The sequence below is a fragment of the Amblyomma mixtum genome, chromosome 1 (assembly GCF_055824585.1).
Source record: "Amblyomma mixtum isolate Tamu chromosome 1, ASM5582458v1, whole genome shotgun sequence".
In the NCBI taxonomy this organism is placed as follows: Eukaryota; Metazoa; Arthropoda; class Arachnida; order Ixodida; family Ixodidae; genus Amblyomma; species Amblyomma mixtum.
In genome coordinates, this window is record NC_143012.1 from 273,344,952 (window position 1) to 273,372,118 (window position 27,167).

Consider the following 27,167-nt stretch of genomic DNA (forward strand, 5'->3'; position numbering starts at 1 on the left):
ATTCTAAAGCAACGTACGCCAGATTGATGTGAAATCTTGAGTTTATTAGAGATTCCATTTTCAGATGTTTGCGTGAGGTTTTAATCGAATTTTAATAGTGCTCTAGCTGATAAAGCATTGAGTGAGAATAGTTTCTCTTTCTTTGTGTAATGTGCCATAAATAAGCGAAACATTGGCCCAACGACCCAACCACGTTGTGCATTTACTTCCAGAGGCGTTCGTTGTTTCAGACAGCAGATACTATAAGTCCCCTCACAATGGCTCAGTAGCTGTGGCGCTCGGCTGCAGATCCCAAGGCCTCGAATTCGATCTTACCCGCGCGGGCCGGATTTCGATGGGGCCAAAATGCAAAAACGCGCCTGTGCTGTGCGATGTCAGCGCACGTTGAAGATCCCCAGGTGGTCTACGTTAATCTGGAGTCCTCTACTCTATAGCGTCCCTGGTAGCCCCGTGTTGCTTCGAAACGTGAGACCCCAGATGTTACTGCTAGTATTACAAAATAAAGGATATAAATTGGTGCAGTTCCTTTTTTCAGAATCCCAACATTCTTTGTTGCATGCGACGGAAATAAGCAAGGGAAGGCGGGCTTGGACAGCTATGCACATACTTTAGAGGATGCGCTCGCTAGCATGCGATAAAACACCTATAGAGATACTATTACAATTAAATGTAACTGCGATAAAGTTATTTCGCTCATTAAAGAAAGGATGCCAATCGCCAGCAGGCGGCCTCGAGTTCTCGGACTGCTGGATTTTTTTCCCGGTGGGGCGGCTTATATCTGCCTCTCGGTGTCGCACTTCGGGTTCTTGGTGTCTGAGACGAGAGCATTATGCTTGTTGGCGGTCTTCGGTTGGGTGACGGCATTGGTAGAACATTCACAATCCGCCTCGGCTACATCGGCTGCTGGTGAGGGGGAAGGGGGGGGGGGGGGGCGTGATTATGTATTCTTACCCCCGAGTGCCCAGATGTGCTCCCATCGGAGTGTGCATCAAGGATGGAGGAGGCTGCACACGCACGCACATGCACAGGCGCACGCACACGATCGCCCCCAAAACCACACCGTGGTTATTTTTGGCAAAGGAAATAACTACCATACTGCAACCCCGAGTGTTATTCGAACTAGTGGCGGCGCAACAGACAAGCTTCATTTACCGATGCCTTAAGCTAATAGGCCGTCCCCGAAGGTTCTCTTTGATGTTGTTGCGTGGAATATCGGGAACCTTCCGACCCTCCTCACGCTTACTTAACCGGGTTGAATTATGCGATCTCGGCACACGGCCTGACACCACCATCACTCCCTTACTCTTCCCGCGCATCAAAATTACGGAAGGCGCACATGTCAAGAAAGGACAACCACTGAGGAGGTTGAACTTGCGCAGCACACACCTCTTGAGCTAAAATGCACTGTTATCTGAACAGTGACCTCATTAGATGTTGCGGCTCTGTCCTGTTTATCCTTCATGTGGTCTTTCCACTCTCTAAACAGTCCTATTAACCCAACAAGTCCATATGGAATTCGCGAGTCTCATCAGAGGCAGATATCTTATGAGGCGCAATCTGAGTGGCCTTTTTAAGGGTCCGCTGATATATGTCCCAAAAGAGTACAGCATCACGACACAACACAAATCATAATCATGTCATTGTTCAAGTTTCTCGTTGCTCGCGCAGGTAGCAATTCACTGACCGCGGCGGCACAAACGTCCCCTTCGCGCAAAGGCATGACCTGACGCGTAAGGTCCACGTTTGAAGTCTAAAAAAGGTTTTTGAGGCTGATTGAATCTACATCCGCTGAAATTACTTTAAAACACTAGTGTCAAGAAAGGCTGCATGTATATGGGTAAAAGTAGTGATGACTGACCAGAACCTTTGTCAACTGCGTTCTGGAGGGGCCGTATAGTAAGTACTCTAAGCAAAAGTGAAGAGTGAGGAAATCGAATGTTTCAGCACAAAATTTTCTCCCGACTATCCAAACAAGACAGATGAGCACAGCTACCGGGGAGATGCTGTTAGTGGTTTCGAAAAATAAAATCACTGAAACGAGAAGACATTAGAATTATGAAGTAAAGGGCAAAACCACTTACCTAAATGATGTCGCATTTCCTTCGTTAAGCAATGGTTAAGGCTGCCCCAAATTTTGCTCTTAATTTATTCATTCACATACCTACAGCGCTCTTACAGGCATTAATGTAGGGGGAGAGAAAGAAACAATATGAGATCAGAGATAATATCAATTCAGTTACGAACGACGAAGAATAAAAATAAAGAAAAAGCGTATGCACCGTTAAAACCTTCAGCGGTGTTAGGGCGTAATAAATTGGTCTATAAATTCGCAGTTTTCTTGAAATACAGTTTTTAATCTTGCACTTCCAACCTTATGTCACTTCTCTGCCTTTGAGCCATTAACCTTCTGTTGTGTCCCCTTATTGCTTTTGTGTGTGTGCGCCCCCTCCTAACGACCACTCGCATTCCCCTCCTAACGACAGTTCGCATCCTCCTCCTAACGACCACTCGATCCTCCTCCTAACGACCACTCAATCCTCCTCCTAACGACACTTGCCCCTCGTCGCACGCTGTCACCAGATGCCCCCCCACGGTGCGCCCCCGCACCCTCCTCCTGTTCTGGGAAGCCACTCCCTCCCGTGGACGCTTCTCGGCTCCCTCCTTTCTTCGGGCGGCCAGTTCGGCTCCTGCCTCGGTCGACGCTGGTCGCACCCTCATCGGCTTTAAATAAACGAAGTCTAAAAGTACCGTGTGCGTCTTTCGCTGCATTCAACACAGCGACCGGACACGACAGTGGCGACGAGAAAGTGGATTCGACCCGCGCTACGCAACGCTATTGACAAGCCATGGCTACGCGAGGGTTTCCCAATCAGATACCAGAATTCAACGGCTCATCGTGGTCATCGTGGGTTGGACGCCTTCAGTTCTACTTTGAAGCTAACAACATCACAGACCCAGCCTTGAAGAGGGCCAACCTGCTGACGCTGTGCGGGGAGCAGACCTACGATACTGTCTGCGCCCTTATTCAGCCAAGCACACCAGCGGCAGTGTCTTACGACGACATCGTAAAAGCGCTGCAAAAGCACTACGACCCAAGGCCATCCGAGGTCTACAGCCGGGCTCGCTTCCAACGACGAGATCAACTGGGAGGAGAAACTGTGAGCGCCTACGTAGCCGCGCTCAAGAAGCTCGCTGCCGACTGCAATTTTGGAACGCTGTCGACAACAGCTACCGGGCAGGAGGGAGACGCAGCTTCTACTGCTAACACCACCATGCTTCCCTTGGACGTGATGTTACGCGACAGATTTGTGTGCGGACTGAGTGACGAGTCACTGCAGCAGCGCCTGTTCGCTGAGAAGGACCTCACATTCAGCAAAGCTTACGACATCGCCGTTCGAGCGGAGAGCGCCGGTCACCAGCAGAGAGGGATTCGCCGGAACACCGAGCCGGTACACCAGACAAGCAACCAGGTGCGCAAGCCTTCTGTTGTTGTAAAATCGGTCAAAAAGGCACAACGCTGCTGGCGGTGTGACGACCAACACAACCCCCAGGGATGTCGATTCCAGTCAGCCACGTGTAATTTTTGCCACAAGCGAGGGCATATCGAAAGAGCATGCATTACGAAACGGAGACTTGCCAAGATAAAGTCACCTTCCCAGCCTAATCACAGCGTCAACGCCTCAGAGAATACGCCGCTATCTGATCTCCATGGAACAACATCAGCAACACCATCTGTGTTGTACGACCTGAACACCATGAATCTCGGCACGCGACCGAAGATTTTTACAGAAGTAAGCGTACATCACCAGCTGATTAAGTTCGAGGTGGACTCCGGCGCAGCCTGTACTCTGATCAGTGAGGACACGTTCCGAACTTCATGGCCATCTGACGCACCCGCCCTGCAACAAGACGACACGCACCTGCGAACGTGGTCAGGACAGAATCTGCCACTATTGGGCTCTGCCAACGTGCAGGTTAACTACAACGGCCAGACCCATACGCTACCTCTGCTTGTTGTGAAGGGCACAGGATCAAGCCTTCTAGGGAGAAACTGGTTTTCTCCACTAGGCGTGATGATATGCAGTAAACATCAAAACGCCGATGCGCTAAGCCGTCTGCCACTAGACGCAACTGTTGACGAACCATTTCCACCAGGAGACGTCCTGATGTTCGAAGCACTGCCAGAACCTCCGCTTACAGCAGGCACAGTTGCAGCATCTACGCAGAAGTGCGCAGCTCTCCGGCTAGTTTACACAGCTGTTCAACAAGGCAACGTGCATAAACTCAAAGGGGACAACTTCGACGCTTACCGCAGGCGAGCTACAGAGTTGAGCACCCATCGCGGCTGTATCATAATTGGGTCCCGAGTTGTGATTCCGAGAGAACTACGCGCACAAGCTATGTCTCTCATCCACGCCGGACATCGGGGCATCGTTGCAATGAAAAAGTGTGCCAGAAGCTACATATGGTGGCCTGGCATTGACAACGACATCGAAACAGTGGTGCGAGAATGCAAGCCTTGCCAGAGCAGCCGGAGCGCCCCGCCGAAAGCTCCTGTCCCAGAATGGGAAAAGCCAGACACACCATGGCACACACTGCACATTGATTTTGCAGGACCAATTGAGGGCTGCACTTTCCTTGTGGTCGTAGATGCCTACACAAAGTGGCTTGAGATAAGGCAAATGGGACAGACGACTTCGGCAGCAGTCATTGACAACCTCCGATCACTATTTGCAACGTTCGGCCTGCCACGCAAGGTAGTATCTGACAACGGAACACCGTTTGTGTCTGCGGAGATCCTCAAGTTTTATCGCGACAACGGGATCTCATCAGTTACATCGGCCCCCTACCACCCAGCGACAAACGGACAAGCCGAGCGCTACGTAGCCGAGCTAAAACGCGCCCTTGAAAGAGATCAGACAGGCTCGCTGCAGCGCCGCCTTGCGCGCTTTCTCTTCAAGCAGCACACGACGGTTCAGAGCACAACAGGCGAGACCCCCTCGAAAATGATGTTCGAGCGTGAAATGCGAACCCAGCTCACAGCCATCCTCCCCGAGCCAAAGGCAGAGACGTTCCGGGAAGAAAAAGCAATTCCGCGCTGCGGCACGCTTAATGAGGGGCAGCGCGTCCTTGCCCGACAGTTTCTGAAAAAGCCACGCTGGGAGGAAGCTACAATTGTCAGACGCATAGGCCTGCGCTCTTGGCTCGTCAACATACATGGCACAGTAGCACGCCGACATCTCAACCAGCTGCGTAGATTTACGACGCCGTCTGAGAGCTGTCCGCCAGCGGAGAGAACACGTGCACCATTTTCCCACATAGCCTGGCACCTCTTCCCGGAAGAAGAGACTTCGCCCAGGACAGACCTAGGAGACACAGCGAACAACAGCCAGCCTACAAGTGTTTCTCCCCCGAGCGCACAAAGCCAGCGCGCCTCCACGCGTGAGCGCCGACCCCCTGCACGATACCAGGCAACTTTCTAAGGGGGAAGGAAGTGTTGTGTCCCCTTATTGCTTTTGTGTGTGTGCGCCCCCTCCTAACGACCACTCGCATTCCCCTCCTAACGACAGTTCGCATCCTCCTCCTAACGACCACTCGATCCTCCTCCTAACGACCACTCAATCCTCCTCCTAACGACACTTGCCCCTCGTCGCACGCTGTCACCAGATGCCCCCCCACGGTGCGCCCCCGCACCCTCCTCCTGTTCTGGGAAGCCACTCCCTCCCGTGGACGCTTCTCGGCTCCCTCCTTTCTTCGGGCGGCCAGTTCGGCTCCTGCCTCGGTCGACGCTGGTCGCACCCTCATCGGCTTTAAATAAACGAAGTCTAAAAGTACCGTGTGCGTCTTTCGCTGCATTCAACACAGCGACCGGACACGACACCTTCCAATCGCTTTTTGCTAACTTCCACCGCAGATTAATTCACATGGTCATAGTTATCTCTAAACCGTAGGGCCTCAGAGAAAGTGATTGTGCTTTCGACAGCGCAACATGCTTTCCACGGCGTTGTTTCACGACCATAGTGCGATAATGAAGGACTCTGGCATAGACCTGCAGCAGCACCCCGAAGCAAGCCCGCGCGCACAAGGCAAACCTACACAGGCGGAGCTGAGGGCGCTTGCGGGCCGCACGGCCAACCGAAAGGTCAAATCGCGCGACAGAAGCAATACGCGCAGCACATCTTGACTCACACGTCGCCACAGGCAATGCCCGGAGACCTTTGCAACTTGCAACGCGCGCGCGGTGTGCTCGGTCGCCCAAGTAGCCCCGCTTTTCAGTCTAATGTGGAGCTGCGCGAGAACGTGAGTCTAAAATGATATTAAATATCAAGGCTGTTCTGCAAAATAACACTGATGCCTGGGTAAATGAGATGTGTCCTGCGCTTGACATGTGAAAGTTCCTGGCGACGAAAGCTCTTTCTCAAGTCATTCATACTTGTGCCGTTTTACGAACCTGTCTTTCACTGGCCATTCCTAAATGCAGAAAAAGCTGCAGTACAAGTACGGGCAGATTGTCAAGAGTTTCCGGAACGCTGGCTTTGAATTTGCCAAGTCCCAGGCGCACAAGACAATCCAGGATTTCGAGTAAGCATTTACTACCGGAGCTCCTCAAACGAAGTTCAGAATTTTCTCTACACGTGCTTGCGCAGGTGGAAAGGTTCCGTATTCCAGCAGGACCCGTTCTACGACGCGGACAACAACGCACTTTGTAAGTCATCTTCGTTTTGATTGCCTTCTGTCTTACTGGTAACCGTATCAGCTGTAAAGTGACTCGTTTTCTGCTTTATAATTGCCAACAGCGTTGTCACGCGACAAACGAGGACCATGGGTTCATCCTTGAAAATTTTTGTTCTCCTTTATTTCCACCTAAACCAGGGGTCTCAAACACTTGTCCCGCAGAGCTGTGGCCAAAGGCCCGCCGGACTTTTACCTCTCATTCCGAAAGCTCGTGCCAGCTTCACGAGTCAGCTTTGTCAGCAGACTGGTCTTCCAGCTGAAATCGGCCAAAAAATTACGTCCGCAGAGGGCACTCATTCTTTGCGGAAAGATGCCCCTTAATCTGCGTTACTTTCGGGTGGACATCAGCTGCCTTCAAGAGCGCACAAGGAGCGAGGCGTCGCTCAACCCTTTCTCTTTCACCCCTCCTCACCCCCAAACCGAACAACAAACCCACTCCCGGCGGCATGAGACAAAGGGCCCCCTTTCCTGCGTAGCCTTTGCTGCAGAGCCACAGAAAGTTGTCCGTGAGTGGAGAGTGTCTACACCAGAGTCTAAATCTCTGGTGTGTAAACTGAGAGGCAGTAACTTCCTACCTTTGCCCTTATTCCTTCTCTAAATCACCAACTTTGCTCTTCTACGATGCGAAAGTAACGAGGTGGCAGTTTAAGGCACGGCACAGGTAATCTGTAAATTCTCATTACCCGTCTCTCCATCTTACTGAAAGGAGGACAAAGGATGCCCCTCTGTCACTTATTTCTTCCTGCTCAAGGCACGGACTTCCTTACTGCCAGCAACCCTACACTCTAAACATAATGGAGTTAAAAGGGAATAAAGCTGTCCTCTAGCGCGCTCCCTCTTATAAACAACATACTCCCGTATTAGGTGTATTAGTGTTTAGAGTGGACAAAAGCTTTGTCCTTCATTCCTGAAACCCCGCGCACCCTCACGTACATTTCCTTGTTTTAAGCGGTTTAAGAGCAAAATTGCGGCTCGAAATACCAGGACAACCAAGGTGAGAAAAGAAGTATGAAGGGCTGCACGTTTGACTAGTGGAGATTATCATCTACCAATGCAAGCAACTGGTGACCAAAGAATTCCAGCGGAGTGTAAAGGTACTCAGAATGAAGACAAACTTAAGCTACAGTTTGTGTTGAGGAGTGGCACTCTTAGCCACAAGTACTTGTTGCATGCCTCAACCTACATGCCGCCTGAAGACGTTGAAATCCACAAACCGCATAATACACACGCTTTTCTGGGGGGGGGGGGGGTTACCGCTATTTTCTCACCCTTTGGAAAGCTATATTAGGCGCGTCGTCGTACCGAACGCCACTCGGCGATAGCCTGCTCTAACTTGTTTCACTTTTGCCTAGGGGTGTGCGTTTATTTGGAAATTTCAGATACCGAATCAACTATCCTCCTATTCGATTATTCTAACGAATGAAAGAGTGTCTATTGAAAATTATTAGAAACAAATCTAATATGTCCTCAAGCTTTCGAATACTTTACCAATAAGTCATGCGACGTTCGAATAAGGCCTGCCGTATTTTTCATCCACGACTGTTCGGAAAATGAGACCATACATGCCGCGTATGATGCTGCCGCGGTCAGTTTTGCGCGACATAGAGGGTTCAGTGCCGCACCATTCGCGTGGCGGTGTTCAGAACCCTCATACGTTGCTTGTGAGATTAGACGAAGCGGCAGAGCCCAGGCAGGTTCTGCAAACCCGGTCTTTATGCCTGACCTCGGAAGCCAATGCGTATAGCTCTCGCCCGTCTCATGCACCGAGATCTGGCACTAGTTTATTATCTTCCGTTGTCAACATCAAAAGGTACTTTCTCTATGCGCACAACACGACAGTGATATAGGTAATACACCGAATTGGTGTTGCAAACACCCAAATGGAAATCAGTCTTTCAACAGATACAGTTATAACTGCAAAACAGCGCTTCTCTGTGTCGCACTATTGCTCATTGAATATTCGTAAAAAATATTGGATTCGGTTCTCTCACTATTCGATTTGTATTCTGTTCGGTTTTTCTCTAAACTATTCGTATCGATTCGGTAGCAAAGGTACAGTATTCGTATTTGATTCGGCTTGGAAAAAGTACTATTCGTGCACCCGCACTTTTGCCACATCTATTTCCATACTTTCTACGGCCCTTTCGGCAGTAAGAACATAGACTTTTTCCAGTAAAAATTCAGTTTTGGAATTTCGATATCGAAGGCTTTAACCCTTTGAAGGTTTTTGCCGTATATGTACGGCGGCGGTTTTCTATCCCGCAAGGTCTTTGCCGTACGGGTACGGTTTCGATCTTCCGTTTGAAATTTTGCGCCAAAAGAACAATGCGTGCTCACTGGGGGGTGCTGCCACCTCTTAGGACTCACAAGAAGTGTTTGAATTCTGTGCCGCCTTCTTACGGAGATAAGCAGAACTTATGTCTAGAGTTCCTGTATATGCTACGGGAGCATATACAGGAACTCTATTATGTCTAGCTTTAGCGCCGCGGCACAGACTGCGGCAACACCCCTTTTGTAGTTTTGGTTTCGCCGCGTGATCGCAACGGAGTCGCGCAAAATTTGAGTTTTCTTTTTGTCAGCACTATATCTTGCAGGGGCTGCCGAAGTGTATTTCTATCTTTATTGGCGCTGCTCTTAGCTTGCTTATCACCGTTGCTCGCGAGGTATTCTCGCCCTCTGTGGCAACGCGCCTACGCGGTTTCGATTCCGCCGCGGGATCGCAACGGAGTCGCGCGAAACGTGTTTTCTCTTTGTGGGCACTGTTTTGCAGAGGCGGCGAAAGTTGATTTCTATCTTTATTGGTGCTGCTCTTAGCTTGCTTATATCACCGTTGCTATTCTATTCTATTGAACATTTTCCAGTTGTGAGTGATGCTGTCACCAAAGTACTGTTCCTAATTTTTTTTTTTACTATTTATTCTCGATTATATCCATTTTGTAGATTCAAGATCCGCAATAAAGTAATTTGACCACCTGGGAAAGTTTTCTTCAAAATAATTCGACCCTCAAAGGGTTAAAGAAACGAGAAGTTGAAGATGAAAATCGATGTTTTCAGCCTCGATGGAACAGTCGTCGCGGAACAAGCTAATGTGTTTAATCTGCCGTCAGATGCGTCTGTGCCGAAGGCGTACATTGTGCTACGCCACTCATCCCTTGTCAGTATCACAAGTAGCGTGCAGTAACTGGAAAGATGTGTGATGACAAAGTGTATCAACTGAACGGAAAACAAAAGTTTTCCGAAAGCTTGCCATAACAGCGGAAGAAATGGTGAGAGCAAGCTTTATCATTTCCCATTCAATATATGCAAAATCATTCACCGTTGAGTTATTTGCGAAAAACTGCTTGCTTGAAGCCGCGGGCGTTATCTGTCCCAGCACGAAAAAAGAATTCGAAAAGACAATGCTTTCAACAAATCCGTTTTGTGAGAGCGTTACTGAGATACGCCACGAAATTTAAAACGCGTCATTGAACCAATGTTTGGATCTAGAAGCCTTTTCTCTCGCCATTGACGAAAGCATTGACATAATTGATTACGTCATTTGTGTCATCCTCATTAGGGGCATAGACAAAAATCTCATCACCACAGAAGGGCCTGTCGACATTGCACCACTAGAGGAGCGGACATCATTTCGGTGCTTGAAGGTGTTGCTGAACGCACCACACAGAAAGCATAGCGCAGTAACTATACAGAGGAAGAGGCGAGGGCAGGACACACAGTATTGTGCATCTTTATCGTGAAGACTTTTTAAAATTTTCTCGCCTCAACCGCTCGCTCGTTTACGCTGAAATTGCGCACAAAGATTAGGTATTACGGTAACTTTTGTCTCGTAGTAAGTTTGTCAACAGTACTTAATTGTTTCAGCCGCGCATGGTAAACCTGCCCCGAAACCGACGAACCGAAAACCGCGAACTCTGGATTTTTGCCCAAGGGCGTCAGTGGCACCACATTTGTTTCCATAGGAAAGTTCCACGAAGAGAAGGACGCCGGGGTCAGCATTACCAGCTGCGCAGGTCCTTTGATGGCGCCACTGTCGCCCTTCGCGGCAATCTGGTGCTGGTGGCTTTCAGTTCGTCGACCTCGGCGCAGTAGATTACAGAGTTGCATCATTCGCGGCTGAATCAAGTAAGTATCGTTGTAAAACTTGCTACGATACAAAAGTTACCACAACGCGCAAGCTTTGTGGTCAGTTTTATCGCCAACGAGCCAGTAGTTGAGGCGGGAAAAGCTTAAGTCTTCGCGATAAAGATGCACAATATATATTTACACACACACACCTCTGGTTTGCATAGGGAAAGAAGGAAAAGGAAACGACAAAACTGCCACGTGCCACGTACGCCAAGAAATCCACCTCTGTCATTGACAGAGCCACAGACTGTTTCCGTGCCCGTGCTATCAGCGACGCTTCCACAAATTTCCTGGTCACGTCGGAGCGCTGGTTATGCAAAGAAATCGTTTGGCCGAACAGGGGGTAGTCAGTGTTTCAGAGTCACACCTTTTACAGTGCGCAGCTAGCTATCTGTCAGTGGCAATGTTGCTGGCTTTCTTAGTGTGTCCTTGCAGCCGGACTTTCAAGCGTCGTCTAGTTTGGCTTATATATAGTGCCTCCCATATGAAAGTGGAATTTTGTAGACGACGCCCCTCTCCTCGAAAAGTAGACGCTCACATATTTGTTGCGATGCAGCCCATTCAAATAGCTAGTCACCGAAGTCATAGCTTGTGGCGACCTCTCGTAGTGCAGTGGCATACGCCCGACAGCTCGTTCACGCTTGTAGCGAAATGCTTGTCAAGCAGAGCAAGTGCCTCGTCAAAAACATCGGTGTCGGGCTCGGTCTTGACATTTCCACTCTTGAGTTCAGACGCGGTAAGCACCGAACTGTAATATATTCGCTGTCTACGCATGAGGTCCTCGCCACCGATTGCCTCTATATATGTAGGTGAGGAACGCAAGCTTCCACTGTTTCCATGGCACTGATGCAGGACCCGGCGTAGCAAGAAACTGAGGCGGCGGCGGGTTACAGTTGAATAAGGCAACCGTGGCTTTCCGGAGTAGAGCGAGGCGCAAGGTTTAACAACGCGGTGGGCGACACTGGCAGCGGCGAGGCCTAGTTTGCCGGCGTAACGACGCAATTCGGGCTTGTGTCCCAGAACTTACGAAGCTTCGGGGCGATGATGACAGGCGTGTGCCATAAACAACTCAGTTTTACCCATGGAGGAAAAAAAACTAAGGAGGGAGCATGACGTCACGCGGCCAGCGTTCGCAAGCCGAGTGTTTTGAAGTCGTTTTCTCTCTCAGTTTTTCGCTCTCCGAGCCGGTCCTTTATGTTTTGATTCCGGTATGTTTTAGTGCGCACGTATGCGCGACCCGCGGCGCGAGCGTCTACAGCAAGGAAGTTGATCTACAGTTAGTCTGCCGCGCTAATCGGCGCATGCGCGCGCGCAGCGGGGCTAGACTTTACCGCACGCTATCACGTGCTGCGATCACGGGGGGGACACACTCTCTTTTTTTTGCTATATCTTTACTTGTTAAGACTAGGCTTCAAGGTTGTCGCCGGACGCTCCCTCCTCAGTTTTTTTTCCTCCATGGTTTTACCTCGTCGCCATTTATGTTGTATCGCGGTCCGATGAAAAAGGGTACGGAAATAAGTGAAGACACCGAGCAGGGAACCCCAACCTCCAGTAACGGAGAACAAACAAAAGAGCGTTTATTTGCATTTAGCGGCTTATACAACATCCCTGGAGGAATGATAACGTCGGCCAATGGGCGCACAATGTTACTGGCACAGGAACTGAGTTCGAGAGGTTGCCAACACGCAACCTGGAAAAACTAAGCATGGGAACACGGAGGCAAAGAAAGCCGAGCACACGGTCATTCGAGCAGAAAAGCTAAAGGAAGGAAAAGCGGCTGATAAGAGACGCTCCCCAAGACTCCTGTGTGGCTTTCAGTTTCTATGAACCGTCCTAGATTGTGGTATGCTTTTCGTGCAGTGCATTTCATGCTAACATCTACTCTCGGCAGCGAGATAGTCTGTCGATTGTTTTTGCTTTTGTCTTTTGATAATTTTTCTGCGCGTTTTCGTTTTCTATCTTGCTGAGCTTCCGTACTTAAATTTATGTTTTTTTTTTTTCAGACATTCCTGCAAGCTTGTTTGAGCCGCCACTCTATTACGGCGACTCGTTCCTGTAAGTTGACGCTATACAGCGTCCTCTCATTGGTCAGTGATCTTAACCGTGGCGAGGCCACAATACGGACAGCGTTTTCACTGTTTTTGGTCGGCTACTAAGAATTTTTAAAAAGTTACCGCTTTTACTTTTATCTCAATTCTGTTGCTTTTCTGCATCTGCGCACAGGCCTTTCTCGATCCCCATGTATGGCTGGCGAATCGGTGTAAAGATGTTCCAGGCCATCGACTACCGGGGTAAGACGACATGGTCATTGGAAATGCGATTAGTGGCTCTGTCATGAATTGTATTCGTTTATTGCGTAGATTGAGCCACGAATGCAGTGTGACAGGCGATGAGCAGGAACGCTGACCTGTCATCCCATTGGGACCCAAATGATAAATGTTTCCAGGAAGATAGTTAGTCATTCCGACATGCTTACAAGGAAGATTAACAGGGGACTTCAAATTAGCGACGCCAGATCAGTTAAATGTGTCCGATTGATTTTTTTATGAATTTAAGTGCCTGAACTTGATTTGCTTGATGATGAAGGTCCTGGACCCTCACCAAACTATCTTATGTCATGCCTTGAAATTAAAGGAAGAGCACATCTTACCATTGTGAAACCAGCTGCATTTATCCATTGAGATAAACTGTAAAAACAGCATCTTCTCTTATGTTATGTGACGGAGGCGGTGTACGCACGAGCTAAGCTGCATATCGCGCCCCGTGATATCGTATCTTGTCCTCGCCTATACCGCGCAGGCCGCACCATCACGGACAGCGCCCAGTACCGCAACTGGTGGGGTGAGACGCTGATGGCGCGCTACAGCGAGGTGGAGAAGTGCTTCCGCGTCGCGCACGACTCGCTCAAGCTGGCCGATGACTCGGAGCTGTACGACCACATCGCCGACAGCGCGGTGGTCATCGTGCTTTTCCGCGAATACAAGCGCATCGTTCAGTCCCGCGTCGGACCCGAAAAAGACATCCGCCTGCGCGACATCAAGCACTTCTCCGGAGACAACCTCTTCTTCCTCTCGCTGGCCCATGTGAGTTTGCTGTCAGGAAAGAAGGGGGCTCTGTGTGGAGGCGAAAGACAACTGAGGGTGCATATTTGTAATAGGGGAGTAATTACTCGTTGACATCCACCCTAGCACAGCCATACGGCTACAATGTAAAGCTATACAGCTTTCTCAGAAACTTCGTAGTTAAAGAAAAATTCGTCCTGGTCCGGGGTTCGAACCCGGGACCACCGCTTCACCGGAGCAGTCGCTCTACCAATTGAGCTAACCGGGACGGCAAGCTTATGGTAGGGCAAGAGTGAATTGATCAATAACTCGAAGTGGGAACTGTGTTGGTCAAATTTTAGGGGAATCCCCCAAGGTGGAGTAGCTTTGTAATAATGGAGTAATCACTCATTGACATCCACCTGAGCGCAGCCATGCGGCTACAAAGGGAAGCTATACAGCTTTCTCAGAAACTTCGTAGTTAAAGAAAAATTCGCCCTGGTCCGGGGTTCAAACCCGGGACTCCCTTATTGCAAATCTACTCCACCTTGGGGGATTCCTCTAAAATTTGACCAACACAGTTCCCACTTCGAGTTATTCATCAATTCGCTCTTGCCCTACCATAAGCTTGCCGTCCCGGTTAGCTCAATTGGTAGAGCGACTGCTCCGGTGAAGCGGTGGTCCCGGGTTCGAACCACGGACCAGGACGAATTTTTCTTTGACTGCGAAGTTTCTGAGAAAGCTGTATAGCTTTCTTTTGTAGCCGTATGGCTGCGCTCAGGTGGATGTCAATGAGTAATTACTCCCTTATTACAAATCTACTCCACCTTGGGGGATTCCCCTAAAATTTGACCAACAGGGTGTATATTTAGGACACGTTTTATTCAAGCTGTTCTTCCATGCCGCGTCGCAAGAACTGGCAGCTGAAAATATAAGCTGCACAGCTTCTTGGAGTTTTCGCAGCTTTATAGGAGGAACTTGTTCCGGGATCGACCGCAGCCTAACCGCGATAAACCTACTTGTCACGTGTCCCAATCGTGCGCTCTGGTTGTTCAAGCTCCAACAAAAAGTTCATTCTCTCCTCTGTTTCTTCTCGCTAGCGATATATACACTTTGCATGTTCTCTTGGGGCTCGTGCGCATGGTTGCATGCCTTACCATATATTATTTTTCTTCTTTTTCAAGCAGTGTTGCGTATGTGCTGTTTCATCACAGTGGATAAAGCGTAGTATTTTCATTTACTTTGGCGCACCTGCTTCCTTCTTGTGTCGTTACCACTGGCTCTGAGCAGAAAATTACTTACTCGCCATCAGCCCGTTTTTTCGCGCCTTGCCCGATTTGTAGTCCGCACCCGAAAAAGGAAAATTAAATCAGACTAGACTACTGCTCTTTTATAAGCCAGATAATTGCGCAATGCGATGTAAATGAGGTGCCGCCACTGGAAGATTCGTGCAAAGGTGATGAATGACGTATTCATGAACGAACGCTATTTCGCCGTGTCAGTGGGCAATTACCGTCGAAATACGAGGAAAGCAGCACGGCGAGCACAGCCAACAGGGCGAAGGGTCTCGTAATTAAAACAGCACAAAGCAGACGATGGAGAGGAAAGCTTGGTTTTAGTTTTTATGGGGTTTAAAGTCCGACAGCGACTCAGGCTGAGGAAGGAAGGAAGGAAGGAAGGAAGGAAGGAAGGAAGGAAGGAAGGAAGGAAGGAAGGAAGGAAGAAAGGAAGAAAGGAAGAAAGGAAGAAAGGAAGAAAGGAAGAAAGGAAGAAAGGAAGAAAGGAAGGAAGGAAGAAAGGAAGAAAGGAAGAAAGGAAGAAAGGAAGAAAGGAAGAAAGGAAGAAAGGAAGGAAGGAAGGAAGGAAGGAAGGAAGAAAGGAAGAAAGGAAGAAAGGAAGAAAGGAAGAAAGGAAGAAAGGAAGAAAGGAAGAAAGGAAGGAAGGAAGAAAGGAAGAAAGGAAGAAAGGAAGAAAGGAAGAAAGGAAGAAAGGAAGAAAGGAAGGAAGGAAGGAAGGAAGGAAGGAAGGAAGGAAGGAAGGAAGGAAGAAAGGAAGAAAGGAAGAAAGGAAGAAAGGAAGAAAGGAAGAAAGGAAGGAAGGAAGAAAGGAAGAAAGGAAGGAAGAAAGGAAGAAAGGAAGAAAGGAAGAAAGAAAGGAAGAAAGGAAGGAAGGAAGGAAGGAAGGAAGGAAGAAAGGAAGAAAGGAAGAAAGGAAGAAAGGAAGAAAGGAAGAAAGGAAGAAAGAAAGGAAGAAAGGAAGGAAGGAAGGAAGGAAGAAAGGAAGAAAGGAAGAAAGGAAGAAAGGAAGAAAGGAAGAAAGGAAGGAAGGAAGAAAGGAAGGAAGGAAGAAAGGAAGAAAGGAAGAAAGGAAGAAAGGAAGAAAGGAAGGAAGGAAGGAAGGAAGGAAGGAAGGAAGGAAGGAAGGAAGGAAGAAAGGAAGAAAGGAAGAAAGGAAGAAAGGAAGAAAGGAAGAAAGGAAGAAAGGAAGAAAGGAAGAAAGGAAGAAAGGAAGAAAGGAAGAAAGGAAGAAAGGAAGAAAGGAAGAAAGAAAGAAAGGAAGAAAGGAAGGAAGGAGAAACTTTATTTTACTCTAGTGCTTTTTCCTGTGGTTTGAGGGCATCTTCAGAGACGTCCTCTCCTTGGTTCTATCCTCAGGAGTCTCCTCTGTTGAAGTCGTCCACTTCTAATCAATGGTCGGTTGTCCTCAGTCCAGGGCTCCGCTGGCCACTGCCGCCCGTTGAACTCACTGTACCGGACCTTGTTGGTCTTCACAGCTGTCGCTGCACAGCAGTCTCTCCCAATGCCGCGCACTAGGGTTTTGTATTTTGGGGACCACGTCTATGTTTTGGCAGGCCCATGTGATGAGATACAGAGTGGGTTTTTCGTCGCAGAAGAGCCATTTGTCCGCGTATATCATAGGGTGCATTTTGAAAGCCGTAGTGGAGGGATCCGGATAATTTCGACCACCTGGGGTTCTTTAACGTGTACTGACATCGCACAGCACATGGTCCTCTAGCATTTCTCCGTCGAAATGCGACTGCCGCAGCCTAGATCGAGCACGCGTCGTTCAGGTCAGCAGCCTATAGCACTACAACCTCTGAGCTACCGAGGGCCGAAGTTTTCGTCTCGCATTTTGTGCACTCAGGCTGCGTGTAGCCATTGTACGCAGCAAGTTCATAACCGCGAGCTCTCAACTGCATTCACACTCTGTGCGGACCCTCGCGATGCAGCCCCCATCGAAATCGTGGGAGGCCGCCGTGAGCACTGATCCGTTAACTTTCGGTTCCCAGCCGCGTTTCTGGTCTTTGGAAGTGCGCCTCTGATTGGTTTAAATAAGTGCTTTTCACGCGCAGAAAGAACGTCGCTATTGTTCCCGATGTATATTGCCTATATTTTCCTTTAGTCTCCCTTAAACTGTGGCTTGAAATGCTACTTCGTCTCTCGCCTCAATGCAGTTTTTTATAGCCCAGGACAAGTCTAATAAGTCTGACTGAAAATGCCCACCTCGCAGATTCAGTGACTACGCGTTCGACTACTTAGTCCAAGACCGCGAACTCAATTTCGTCCGCAGCGCTTACATTTTAATGGAGACGGAATGCAAAGACTTCCCTGTGTCTGAGATGTCGGTGAACTCTAGGTGGCAGAAATTAATCCGGAGCTCTTCACTGTGGCGTGTATCATTGCCCAATGAATTCATCGTCACCAGCAGCAGCCGACTGCAGTGCAAAGATACCTCACCCCGTAAACTTCCTAATCTCATCCTCACACCTGACTCTCTGTACGTGCGGCGTTCACCTTCCCTTGGAATCCATTCCGTTAGCTTCCCTCCGCAGGACATGCTCCGCCTAAGCCCATTTCCTCTTCCCAATCTCAGCTAGGCTTCCCGGACCATAGAGTTTCTTACTATTACCTAGAGGGAAAGCTGGCAGCCCGTCTATGGGAGTTTGCATGGAGACCCCTCGAGACATGGATGCCTCGAGACCACTTCAGCCACCATGGGCGCTCAAAGCATCATCGGGCGGTGAGCTACCGACTGCAGAACTTGAACTTTTGGCCAAAAAATAATGCAAAAATAAGCGCTATTCGATAATCAGGAATGTCCTAACGTTCAATATCCTGTCTGTAAATTGCAACAAACGAGCAGAAAAGCATTTAAGTGCAATATTCGCCCAAAATAAGGGATGGCTAGCTCTCCTATTGGCCAAGTAATGAACACTACAAAAACTAATATTTCGTAATTAACAGGCGCACTTTTGAAAGTAAATATGTTTTCAAAAAAAATGTTGTTGCTTAAAACACTATAAGAGGTTTTTAATGGCATTTCAGAAAAGTGAAACCTTTTATTGGCGTCGTGTGTCTTTGCGTTTTCACTACTATGGGTTTTGCACACTGCGTTCGCGCGAAAGTCGTCTGCGCACACACGAACAGCGTTTTCGGAATGAAAAGTTTTTAGTAGAGCCACTCCGTGTTCCCGAAAAATTACGACTGTGCCGCAACAAGTAGCTCACCGCCCCATGATGCTTTGAGCGTCCATGGTGGCTGAAGTGCAGCGCCGCCAGCTTTCCCTCTAGGTAATAGTAAGAAACTCTATGTCCCGGACCCACTGTGCTCTCTTCCTTTCTCTTAACGTCACCGCTATCATTTTCCTTACCATAGCTCGTTGCGCTGGCGTCGATTTAATTTGAAGCCTTTTCGCTAGCCGCCATGTTTCTGCCCCATAGATGAGTGCTAATTAAAATCTGATTACTCACGACTAAAACTAATTGAGTATTTCTGCTTCGCTCTTTCAGGGCGTGTGCACGCGGATCTTCAACGATGCGTCGCAGGTGCAGAAGAAAGGTGGAAAGCGCACTGCTCAGGAGAGGTGAGGCTGCTGTCGAATCGCTGCACACGCGTAGCGTATGTGCACGGTGTAGCTACACCACAGAGAGATTAAGCACAGCAGAGCCCTACTAGTCTTCCTTGGGCGCACGGGGATCAAGACGAGATGTGCGTGACCTCACTGGCAGGTGGAGCTCCCTCCACTGCGCTGCATGTAGCCGGGAGCCAAAAGAAGCAATCGCCGCAGGCAGATTAGGGACCATAGCTTGAGCTGACAACTTGCGTAAAACTCTGCCAAGACTATCGTTTCTACGTACCAGGCGAACGGTTCCCTCCACGCCGCTGAAGCGTATACGACAGCCTCTCGAGGGCGTGACGTTTCAGTAAGTGCACTCACTCTCGCCTGGATACGGGACCATAGCCTGTGCACTTTAGACATTCCGTATTTTGTTGATTAGCCCTTTCGCAGTACATTTTGCAAAAGCCCCAGGCTATGCCGTTGGTAAATATCTCGACTGGATATAGATGTCATTCCGATATCGGGCTGCTCCCTAACATGACACCTGCCAGGTCACCCGCTCTTCCTTCTCGAAAAAATCAAGATTTCTCTTTGATGTTTGCTGAAGAATAGGAGACAGTGTTGGCTCTATAGTAGGATACAACCTAAGACAGCAGTTAGTAATAACCAGTCACGTTCCGCGAGCAGTAAACGAAATAAGATTTTTAATGTATGACTATATTAAAAAAGCCATGGCGTCAAAATTCTAGAGGTTTTAATTTTTTTCTTGTGATTAGCTTCGTGTTCAGATAACAAAAAAAATTAACAACGGACTACTTTATTGTCGTGGGGAAATTCTGTGCGGCGGTCCTGACTGCAGACTGTAGCAATGAATCTGGCTGCCCCGAATCCGTGGCGCTGACAAAGGAAGGAAACGACCTGGGCAGCAAGAGGCTGGAAAACATAGCAATAAAAGAAGCATCATGCAATATTAGAAGGTAGAATATGTCTCTTCATTGTCTCTTGTACGCCAGGTTTCTACTTTACTTCCTACAAGATGCGCGTCAAAGGAAATGCATCGCGCACTATTATAGAGCACGGCGTTCCGCCCACCTTTAATCGCCTGCATGCTCTTCTATAGCCTTCTTGTAAATAATTATTTGTTGTTGTCTCGCCTCTACAAACCACATATATGGCGAACTGTATCGCCGCATCGGCAGAAGTTTATAGCGCTACTCTCCGCCTCCCGCTCTGAATATTTCCAGGCTTCACTAGCTTTGTTCGCGACCTGAGATGCACGAACAGTCTTCTTGGATTGTTTTCGAGCTTTTGCGGAAGACTTCGCTGCTATACAACTTAAAAGCAAACACTTTTGAACGAGGCTGCGCTGCCCAAGGACAGCGTTTTGCCGCGTCCAAATCTTTTTAACCCCACTGCGCAGGTTGAACATGGCGCTGACGCATTGGCCCAAGTTCAAGAGCCTCTACGAGTGCCCGTCGAGCGCCCACATGGTTCCCCAACGAAGGTGCATGTTTTGGTAGGCAGCGGGCCGCAGAAGGACGTCATCACTGCAGCAAATACAACTTGTTCCCATTCCACTGAGCATCTATCGTTTCTGACCTTGCAGTCCATGCTGCTAAGCAACGACCGACGAAGCGAAAGTCGTATTAGCGGAGAACGTATTGAAACCCCGCATTGGTTTCACACACACACAAAAAAAGCAGAAGACAACCACATGCCGCCGGTGGGATCCGAAACCACGACCTCCAAATTTCGCGTCCGGTGTTCTACCAACTGAGCTACGGCGACGGCGACCCAATCTGCTTTCGAGGGTATTTATGTGTAGTGTAACTGAACGTTGAGTATGTGCACCGCCAGCCTCGCCCATAGCGGCGGACGTATTTAGTCCTGTATTACCGCGAGTGCCGTGGGTTCGGATCCCACCGGCTGCATGTGGCTGTCTTTTCTTCTGTTTTCGTATCAATTACATTTAATTAAGTGATTGAATATTTGCACCGTTACTCTCTGATTAATTAACACCACAAATTGAAAAAAAAAAACATCCCGTACACTTCCTGGTTTCAGTGACTGCTGGCTTCCGTCATGTATGGCATAACGAGCGCCTCTTTTCCATTCGCTTATATGCTTCATAGTTTAACGGTGGTCTCGACTCTGGCAGCCTCATAGGGTTCTCGCCCAGCTGCCACCCTCGCCGTTCAACAATGTTCCTACGTGGCACTCGCTGCGTTCCCCGCAGACTCTTATTCCGATTAGAGACTCCTCGTTAAATGTCGCAGCCTCGGTACACATCGCACCTTCTGCACCAAGCTGCCAGAAGTCTCATGTTTTGGTTTGGTTTTATGGGGTTTAACGTCCCAAAGCGACTAAGGCTATGAGAGACGCAAGTTTTGTCCACCAGACCAGAACACTGATGATATAGGCTAGGGCACATCAAAATTTGCCGAGCGCTTTCTTCATAACCTGACGACAAACACGCTTCCTAGTATTATTTAGATCATCTCGCTGGTAAACGAGCATGTCAAGCACTCTAACCACGTCCCCTCTACTACTACGCGCCAGCTCACCGAATATTATGCCATCTTCTGCGTGTCAGTATACGCATAGAAGTCTCGGCTCCGTGACGACGAAGGAAGCTTTTTTACCCCCTAAGATCTTATTTTTCTTCATTTTCGTACCGCTTTTAAATAAACCACTACTGTGCAAAAAAAGGCTCCTTTTGTTGGCGTCATGCAGCCACATCAGTACAATTCGTCTCGCGTGCTCGGCAGGCATATCGTAGAGCTTACTTTGTTATTTTTTTTTGCATGTCTGTCGTGTTCACTCAGATTTTCTGCGCGCTTTAAGTCAAACGTGGTTTTGAATCTAGCTCAGACCCTACCTTCATGAGAGTTATACTGCTCTCTACGACTATCGAGTGGGGCGGCAAGCCAGCGTCTCTTGGCACCTGGAGCAGACAGTTGCGCGGGAGCGCGCAAGGAGGCGTCGGTTGCTCCGACTTGCCTTTGTTAGTATAGCCTGACGGCGATAATGCGATTAAAACGAAGTGGTTATCAGGGGATGACTTCGTGAGGTTTCTTTGTGAATCAAGAAGTGGTTATCAGGGGATGACTTTGTGAGGTTTCTTTGTGAATCAGTTGCTATTAATGTTTTGATGTTTCGAAAACAGGCATTAGATGGGGTCACCTAAGCTCCGCCTTAGGGTTATGTCGGGCTAGCGTAATGGGTTAATTTATATATAAGGGTCATTCTCTACTTTACATTCATAGATCCGTGGGAGTCCTCATACCCCAGCGGTGCAGCGGTTAAGCGATGCCCCACTGCCCTGCGATGTGGCAGGTGCTGCCACCGGTGGGGCCTTGAGCGGCCCAGATTGTTCTTCCCACCTGCACGATGGTCAGTTTGCTCACTGTCCGATGGGCAGGTTGTGATGACGCCACAAGGTCACGTGACCTCGGTCGGCCACCTGCCTCCTATAGTTGCTCTCTGTGACCACATGCCAAATCCATGCTCGTGATTTTTCGCTGACAACGCCGACACCGGATTGTCTTGTGAAAGGAGCCTTTAACGCTGCTGCGTTAAAAGGTAAGACCGGAGAAAGTCGCTCTTTCTATGCGGAACAGCGCAGTCACTCGCTGCAGGGCGCTGCTGGTCACTCCTGCAGCTTGTGATCAGTCCTCGACTGTCGCTGTTCTACTGGAGCAGACCTCTGTCACCGTCGCCTCCCTGTCTGCTTTGTCGTCTGCGCTGCTCGCGGTCGATGAGCTGTCGTCCGATGCTTGTCGTGTGTTGTTGCCGGAACGTCTTCTCTTCCTCATGTGCTGTCGTCCGATAGCCGACTGCGCCAGCAAAGTTAGGGTGATTCTTTTCTTTGCACTAAAGGCGCGACCTCCGAGACTTAGCTCGTTGCACCTGAGGTGCTCCGTCGAGGACGGTGTGCTAATGACTTGCAACGACGGGAAGTAACGAGAAAATTACAGAATGTACAGCACATTAAATAGAGTTACAAATGAGACGGAACTGGCTAACAGGGAAATCTTTCCTCCTCGGCACTGCCTAGAATAGTCCTTTCTTGGGCTAGTTGGTAATCCTTTGAAGCAGGTACTAGTAGCGCACAGAGACAAGGATAGACAAGGAAGTAACGATCACAGCGCTGACTTATACAGCTGAGCTTGATTGAAAAACAAAGGCCATATTTATAGACATTTTGTTTCATGATACAGTCGAAGTCAAAACGTCATAAAGCCACGTTGGTGTTAAGCGGCCGAGGGTCAAAAGCTGCGTATAGTCCAAGACTTGCGCTTCCACAACACACACATGGGCTTCAGTATATATGGGCTGTATATGGGCTTCAAAGAAAAAATATAAAAATATTTTTGTTTTTGTTTTTGTGTATTTTTCATGTTTCTTGTCTTCGTTTTCTTTTTTTGTTCATTTCTTAAGGTAGTAGAAAACTGCACATGTCACATAGCATTTCGACTTCCACTGCATCACGTGAAACAAAATATGACTCTAAATACGGCCCTTGTTTTTTTTTTATAAAGCTCAGTTGTATAAGTCAGCGCTGTGTTCGTCACTTCCCTGTCTGTCCGTGCGCATATAGTACCTGCGTCGGCATAGCCGAAGATGCAGAGCATCTGAACCTAGCCCAGAATGACGGACTGGACTCCTGGGCTCGGTTTTAAACTTTCGAGAGTCTATTACACATTCCGGAAGTATAGAATAGCAGCATGCCTCAATACGATTGATTCCTTGCTGCGTGCAACTGTCATAAGATTTGGCGCGCATTCGGAAAGCCGGCGTGGTGCGGAAAGAACTTCGCACCTCGAAAAGATTTCGACGTGGAGTAGTTCTCATTGCAGTACACTAAGGTCTGCCGTGCTATGCTCATATTTAAACAGCACTATAACTAATCTTGAACTACTATGGTTGCTATGCAATGCTGCCCCGCTAACATCGTACACTAAGATCTGTCGTGCTATGCTAATATTTAATCAGCACTCCAACTAATCTTGAACAACTATGGTTGCTATGCAGTGCTGCTCCGCTAACATCGTTAATTGGTGTTTGTTACCGCCGGCCCAACAACAGCCCCGACTTCTTCGATAATCTTATACCAGGAATACCCAAACGCGCAAATACTTGTTCGGGGATTTCAATTACTTTAAAATCAAGTGGGTCGACCAAGCTAACCCAAGCGCCCGACATGAGGAACCCCGCAAAATTTTGTCGGAATTTCAACCTTTCAAGGAGGCGGCCGGTTAGCTTCAAGGAGGTGGCCGCAGGCGGAAATTTGCAAAGGCCTTAAAGACAAAATTTGTCATGCAAGTCGCGAGAAGTGGCGGACGCCGATCGCAAGAGCAGTACAAGCGAGGAGTTGCCAGTACTAAAGCAAGCTTCGTACGCAACTCGCGCGAAGTAAGGCGCACAGTGCACCAGAAGCAGGTCGAGACTGCGCCCAGTGTGGTGATCTCAGAAAGGAACGAGACGAAGAAATCGGACCTACCTGAGGGTCCCATTGGTCGGTCCGATGACTTCGTCTCGTTCCTTTCTTATATAAAGTTGAAGCGCACTACCAGACGAGGACGATGAGAGAGACGAGAGACAAACGAGCGCTAACTTTCAACGGTTTTTTGTGAACCGCGAAGCAGCATATGAAGGCATGTGTGGCCAGTCACCACACATGCGCAGTCCGCAACCAACCAATGACGACGCAAGTATTGTAATTCCTTGCGGGATAAAGTGATGAACGGCTTGGACACGCAGTTTTCCCCTAAACTAACTATCTCTGTCTCGATAATTTCACGCTTTAGCCTTGGTGCTTATCCAAAGCTATGCGGCCCACCTCAAGCTTCTGCCGAGCGCAACAAAGGGTCAAAGCATTTACGTTTCAGCATTGAAAAAATATAGATATAAAACAAGCATCTACAAACTCTAAGTGTGGATAGTGGCTTATAAAGGAAAATATTTCGGATGGGAGTTCTCTGCTAGTGTTCAAGGGGCTTTATTCGTGGTCACAAGTTTCAGCCGACAGGAACAACAGTAAGCTTAATGTGGCTGGAAGAAAACCATGGCCCATTGGCTCGCTTTCGCTCCCAAAACACATGACAGCATTGAAGCAATGATGCTAAAGAGCACTGTTAAGTTTGGCGAGGCTGCCGCCAGGTCCCAAGCAACCACAGATATCCGTCGGACGTACGAGCTAGATCCGAACGTCCTATGCCGAGATCGGACGTCCATCGGACGTACGAACACAATCGGATTTTGTATATCCGTATTCGTACATCCGCCGAACGTACGGACGGTGTCCACTTTTGTATATCCGCATGAGAGACGAGGTGTACGTCCGAAGGATGTAAGACCGAGTATTTTCCCAGGCCATGAGTATGGACGTTTTTTTTTTCACAGAAAATTCGCGCCTTTCGTGTATGCCCAGATAACCGCTTATGTCCTTTGAACATCCTAAGAATGCCTAGTGCTGGATATTGTGTACTTCTTATAGACATCCCAATTAGTGCACGGAATGCACCGGAGATGTTCCATAGATCATCAGAAATGCATCGGCACCTCTAGCATAGGATGTGCATTAGATCAAATGGTTGGATATTTGTCGCATCCAGGGGATATCCATGATCATATAATGTTCTTCTAATGGATGTCCTAATTTGTCCATGGAACACATTGAAGATATTCTACAGATTACCAAAAGTGCTTCTTTACCCCTAGTAGTGGATGTGCACTAGACCTCGCAGTTGGATATTTGTCGCATCCACTGGATGGCCACAAAAGCTATAGCCAGCGTTGCAGAGCAGTAATGTCGCGTGTCGAAGCCTGCACCGTCGTCTGCTATCTTGGATAACTAAAATGGCAAATTGGTTTTTGAGCGGGAGTGAGCGAGTTGAGTGTGCGGGAAGGGAAACGAAGAGGAAGTCGGAGGTTCGGAACGCGGCGAGTTCAGTGATTTTTGTGTGCGTGCTCGGAACCTCTCTTTTCCTAGGTATTTGAGTCTTTGATTGGCTGACGGAGGCTTTGTTGTCCTTTCCCTGGGCGTTGATTGGGGAGAAGTGTCGCCTGTTTTATTATTGGTTGCTGTCCCCGCCAAGGGCGGAGACAGACGGCTTAAAACGGAACGCTCCCGTTGAAGTGGGCTGATTTGTGTAATCAACAGTTCAGTCATGTTGTAAATAGTTTTCTCCTTGCTTGTTTCTTCTTGCTTATTTATGTGTTAATTTAATCTTCTTGTCCAGCCGTCGAGTAATGTGATTGTTTGCGAGTCCGAACCATCAATTCATCATCATCAAATGTTTTCTCACATCTCCACCTGCAGGGGAAACTCAACCGGCGCAGTCGACACAGGATCGCAACTGGCGCAGTCGACACAGGACCGCAACTGCTTCTTTTGCGTTTCGCCTCCATTGCCTTCACTTAAGCTGTGTGCCTAGTCTTCCTAGTTCGAACGACTCAGTTTGCAAGCAAATGCACCGGCGTATGCAGAACAACAGTATGCGTTACAACTTAATAACGAAGTGGCAGATGACCCTTTTATAGCACAGTAGCACTACAAGCCACATTCCTGCATATTCAGCCACATGAATATGTGCATGTTTTGCCGAAGCCAATAATTAAGTTTAGGAAACGAAAAGTGTGCGCGAGCGCCGAGATCGAAGCCGTAGCACGTACATGAGTGTAATCTGCATGCGTCTCGCGCTCTGCTCAAGTAGCTCAAGGACAACAGGTCACCGTACCGCCTCTGTGACTTGGTTACATCACAAACGATGACAATGTTTCGCATTATCAATGTTTTGCATTATCGCCAAAAAGCTCGGAGTAATTGCCGATGAAAGAAAACTTTAATGAATTCATTCCATGGCGCACATCTTAGGATTCAGGCTTTTGTTATATGTTCGAATGTGGCACTAAAGCCGCCGAAGATATATAGCGCGTCCAATGTCAGCGTTTAGTGGACATCAACATACTTTGCACATCTATTGTTCACGCTTGGTGGACATGCACGAGATCATATATTAGGCATCTAGTGTCCATGCTTCGTGGACGTGTTCTAGACTTAAAAAACAATCATATTATTGTCTAGCGCGTCCAAACGTGCCGGTAATCCTTATGATGCACATCTAATGGACGCCCCTTTTAGGACATGACGTACGTTTGGATCTTTCCGGTACGTCGAATGGATATTTGTGGTTCACTGGGATGATACCAACCTGCCAATTTCAGTGCCAATGACAACTGCTCGTCTTTAATTTAGTCATAGTTGCACATACCGGATTTTCAAGGCTTAACAGGGGGAAACCAAGTTAATAACAACAAGCTTAACCAAGATATACCAGTACCTCACGCTACGTATATCCTGGCATAGCAGAGCTAAGCCACTGCCAATTTTTTTTTTTTCGCTAGCAAGTAAAGAACATTGCT

At 48.4% G+C, this 27,167-nt stretch overlaps 1 protein-coding gene across 1 annotated transcript in view; it reads left to right on the plus strand.

The window, feature by feature from the left end:
- LOC149371722 (neprilysin-1-like) overlaps positions 1–20,260 on the plus strand; it is a 30,611-nt gene extending 10,351 nt beyond the window's left edge. The window contains exons 10-16 of the mRNA XM_089585226.1: positions 6,482–6,582; positions 6,648–6,706; positions 12,864–12,915; positions 13,084–13,151; positions 13,660–13,943; positions 18,691–18,764; positions 20,161–20,260. Coding sequence (XP_089441352.1) covers positions 6,482–6,582; positions 6,648–6,706; positions 12,864–12,915; positions 13,084–13,151; positions 13,660–13,943; positions 18,691–18,764; positions 20,161–20,260 — 738 coding nt within the window. The remainder of the gene's footprint in view (positions 1–6,481; positions 6,583–6,647; positions 6,707–12,863; positions 12,916–13,083; positions 13,152–13,659; positions 13,944–18,690; positions 18,765–20,160) is intronic.
- The last annotated feature ends 6,907 nt before the right edge of the window (positions 20,261–27,167 follow it).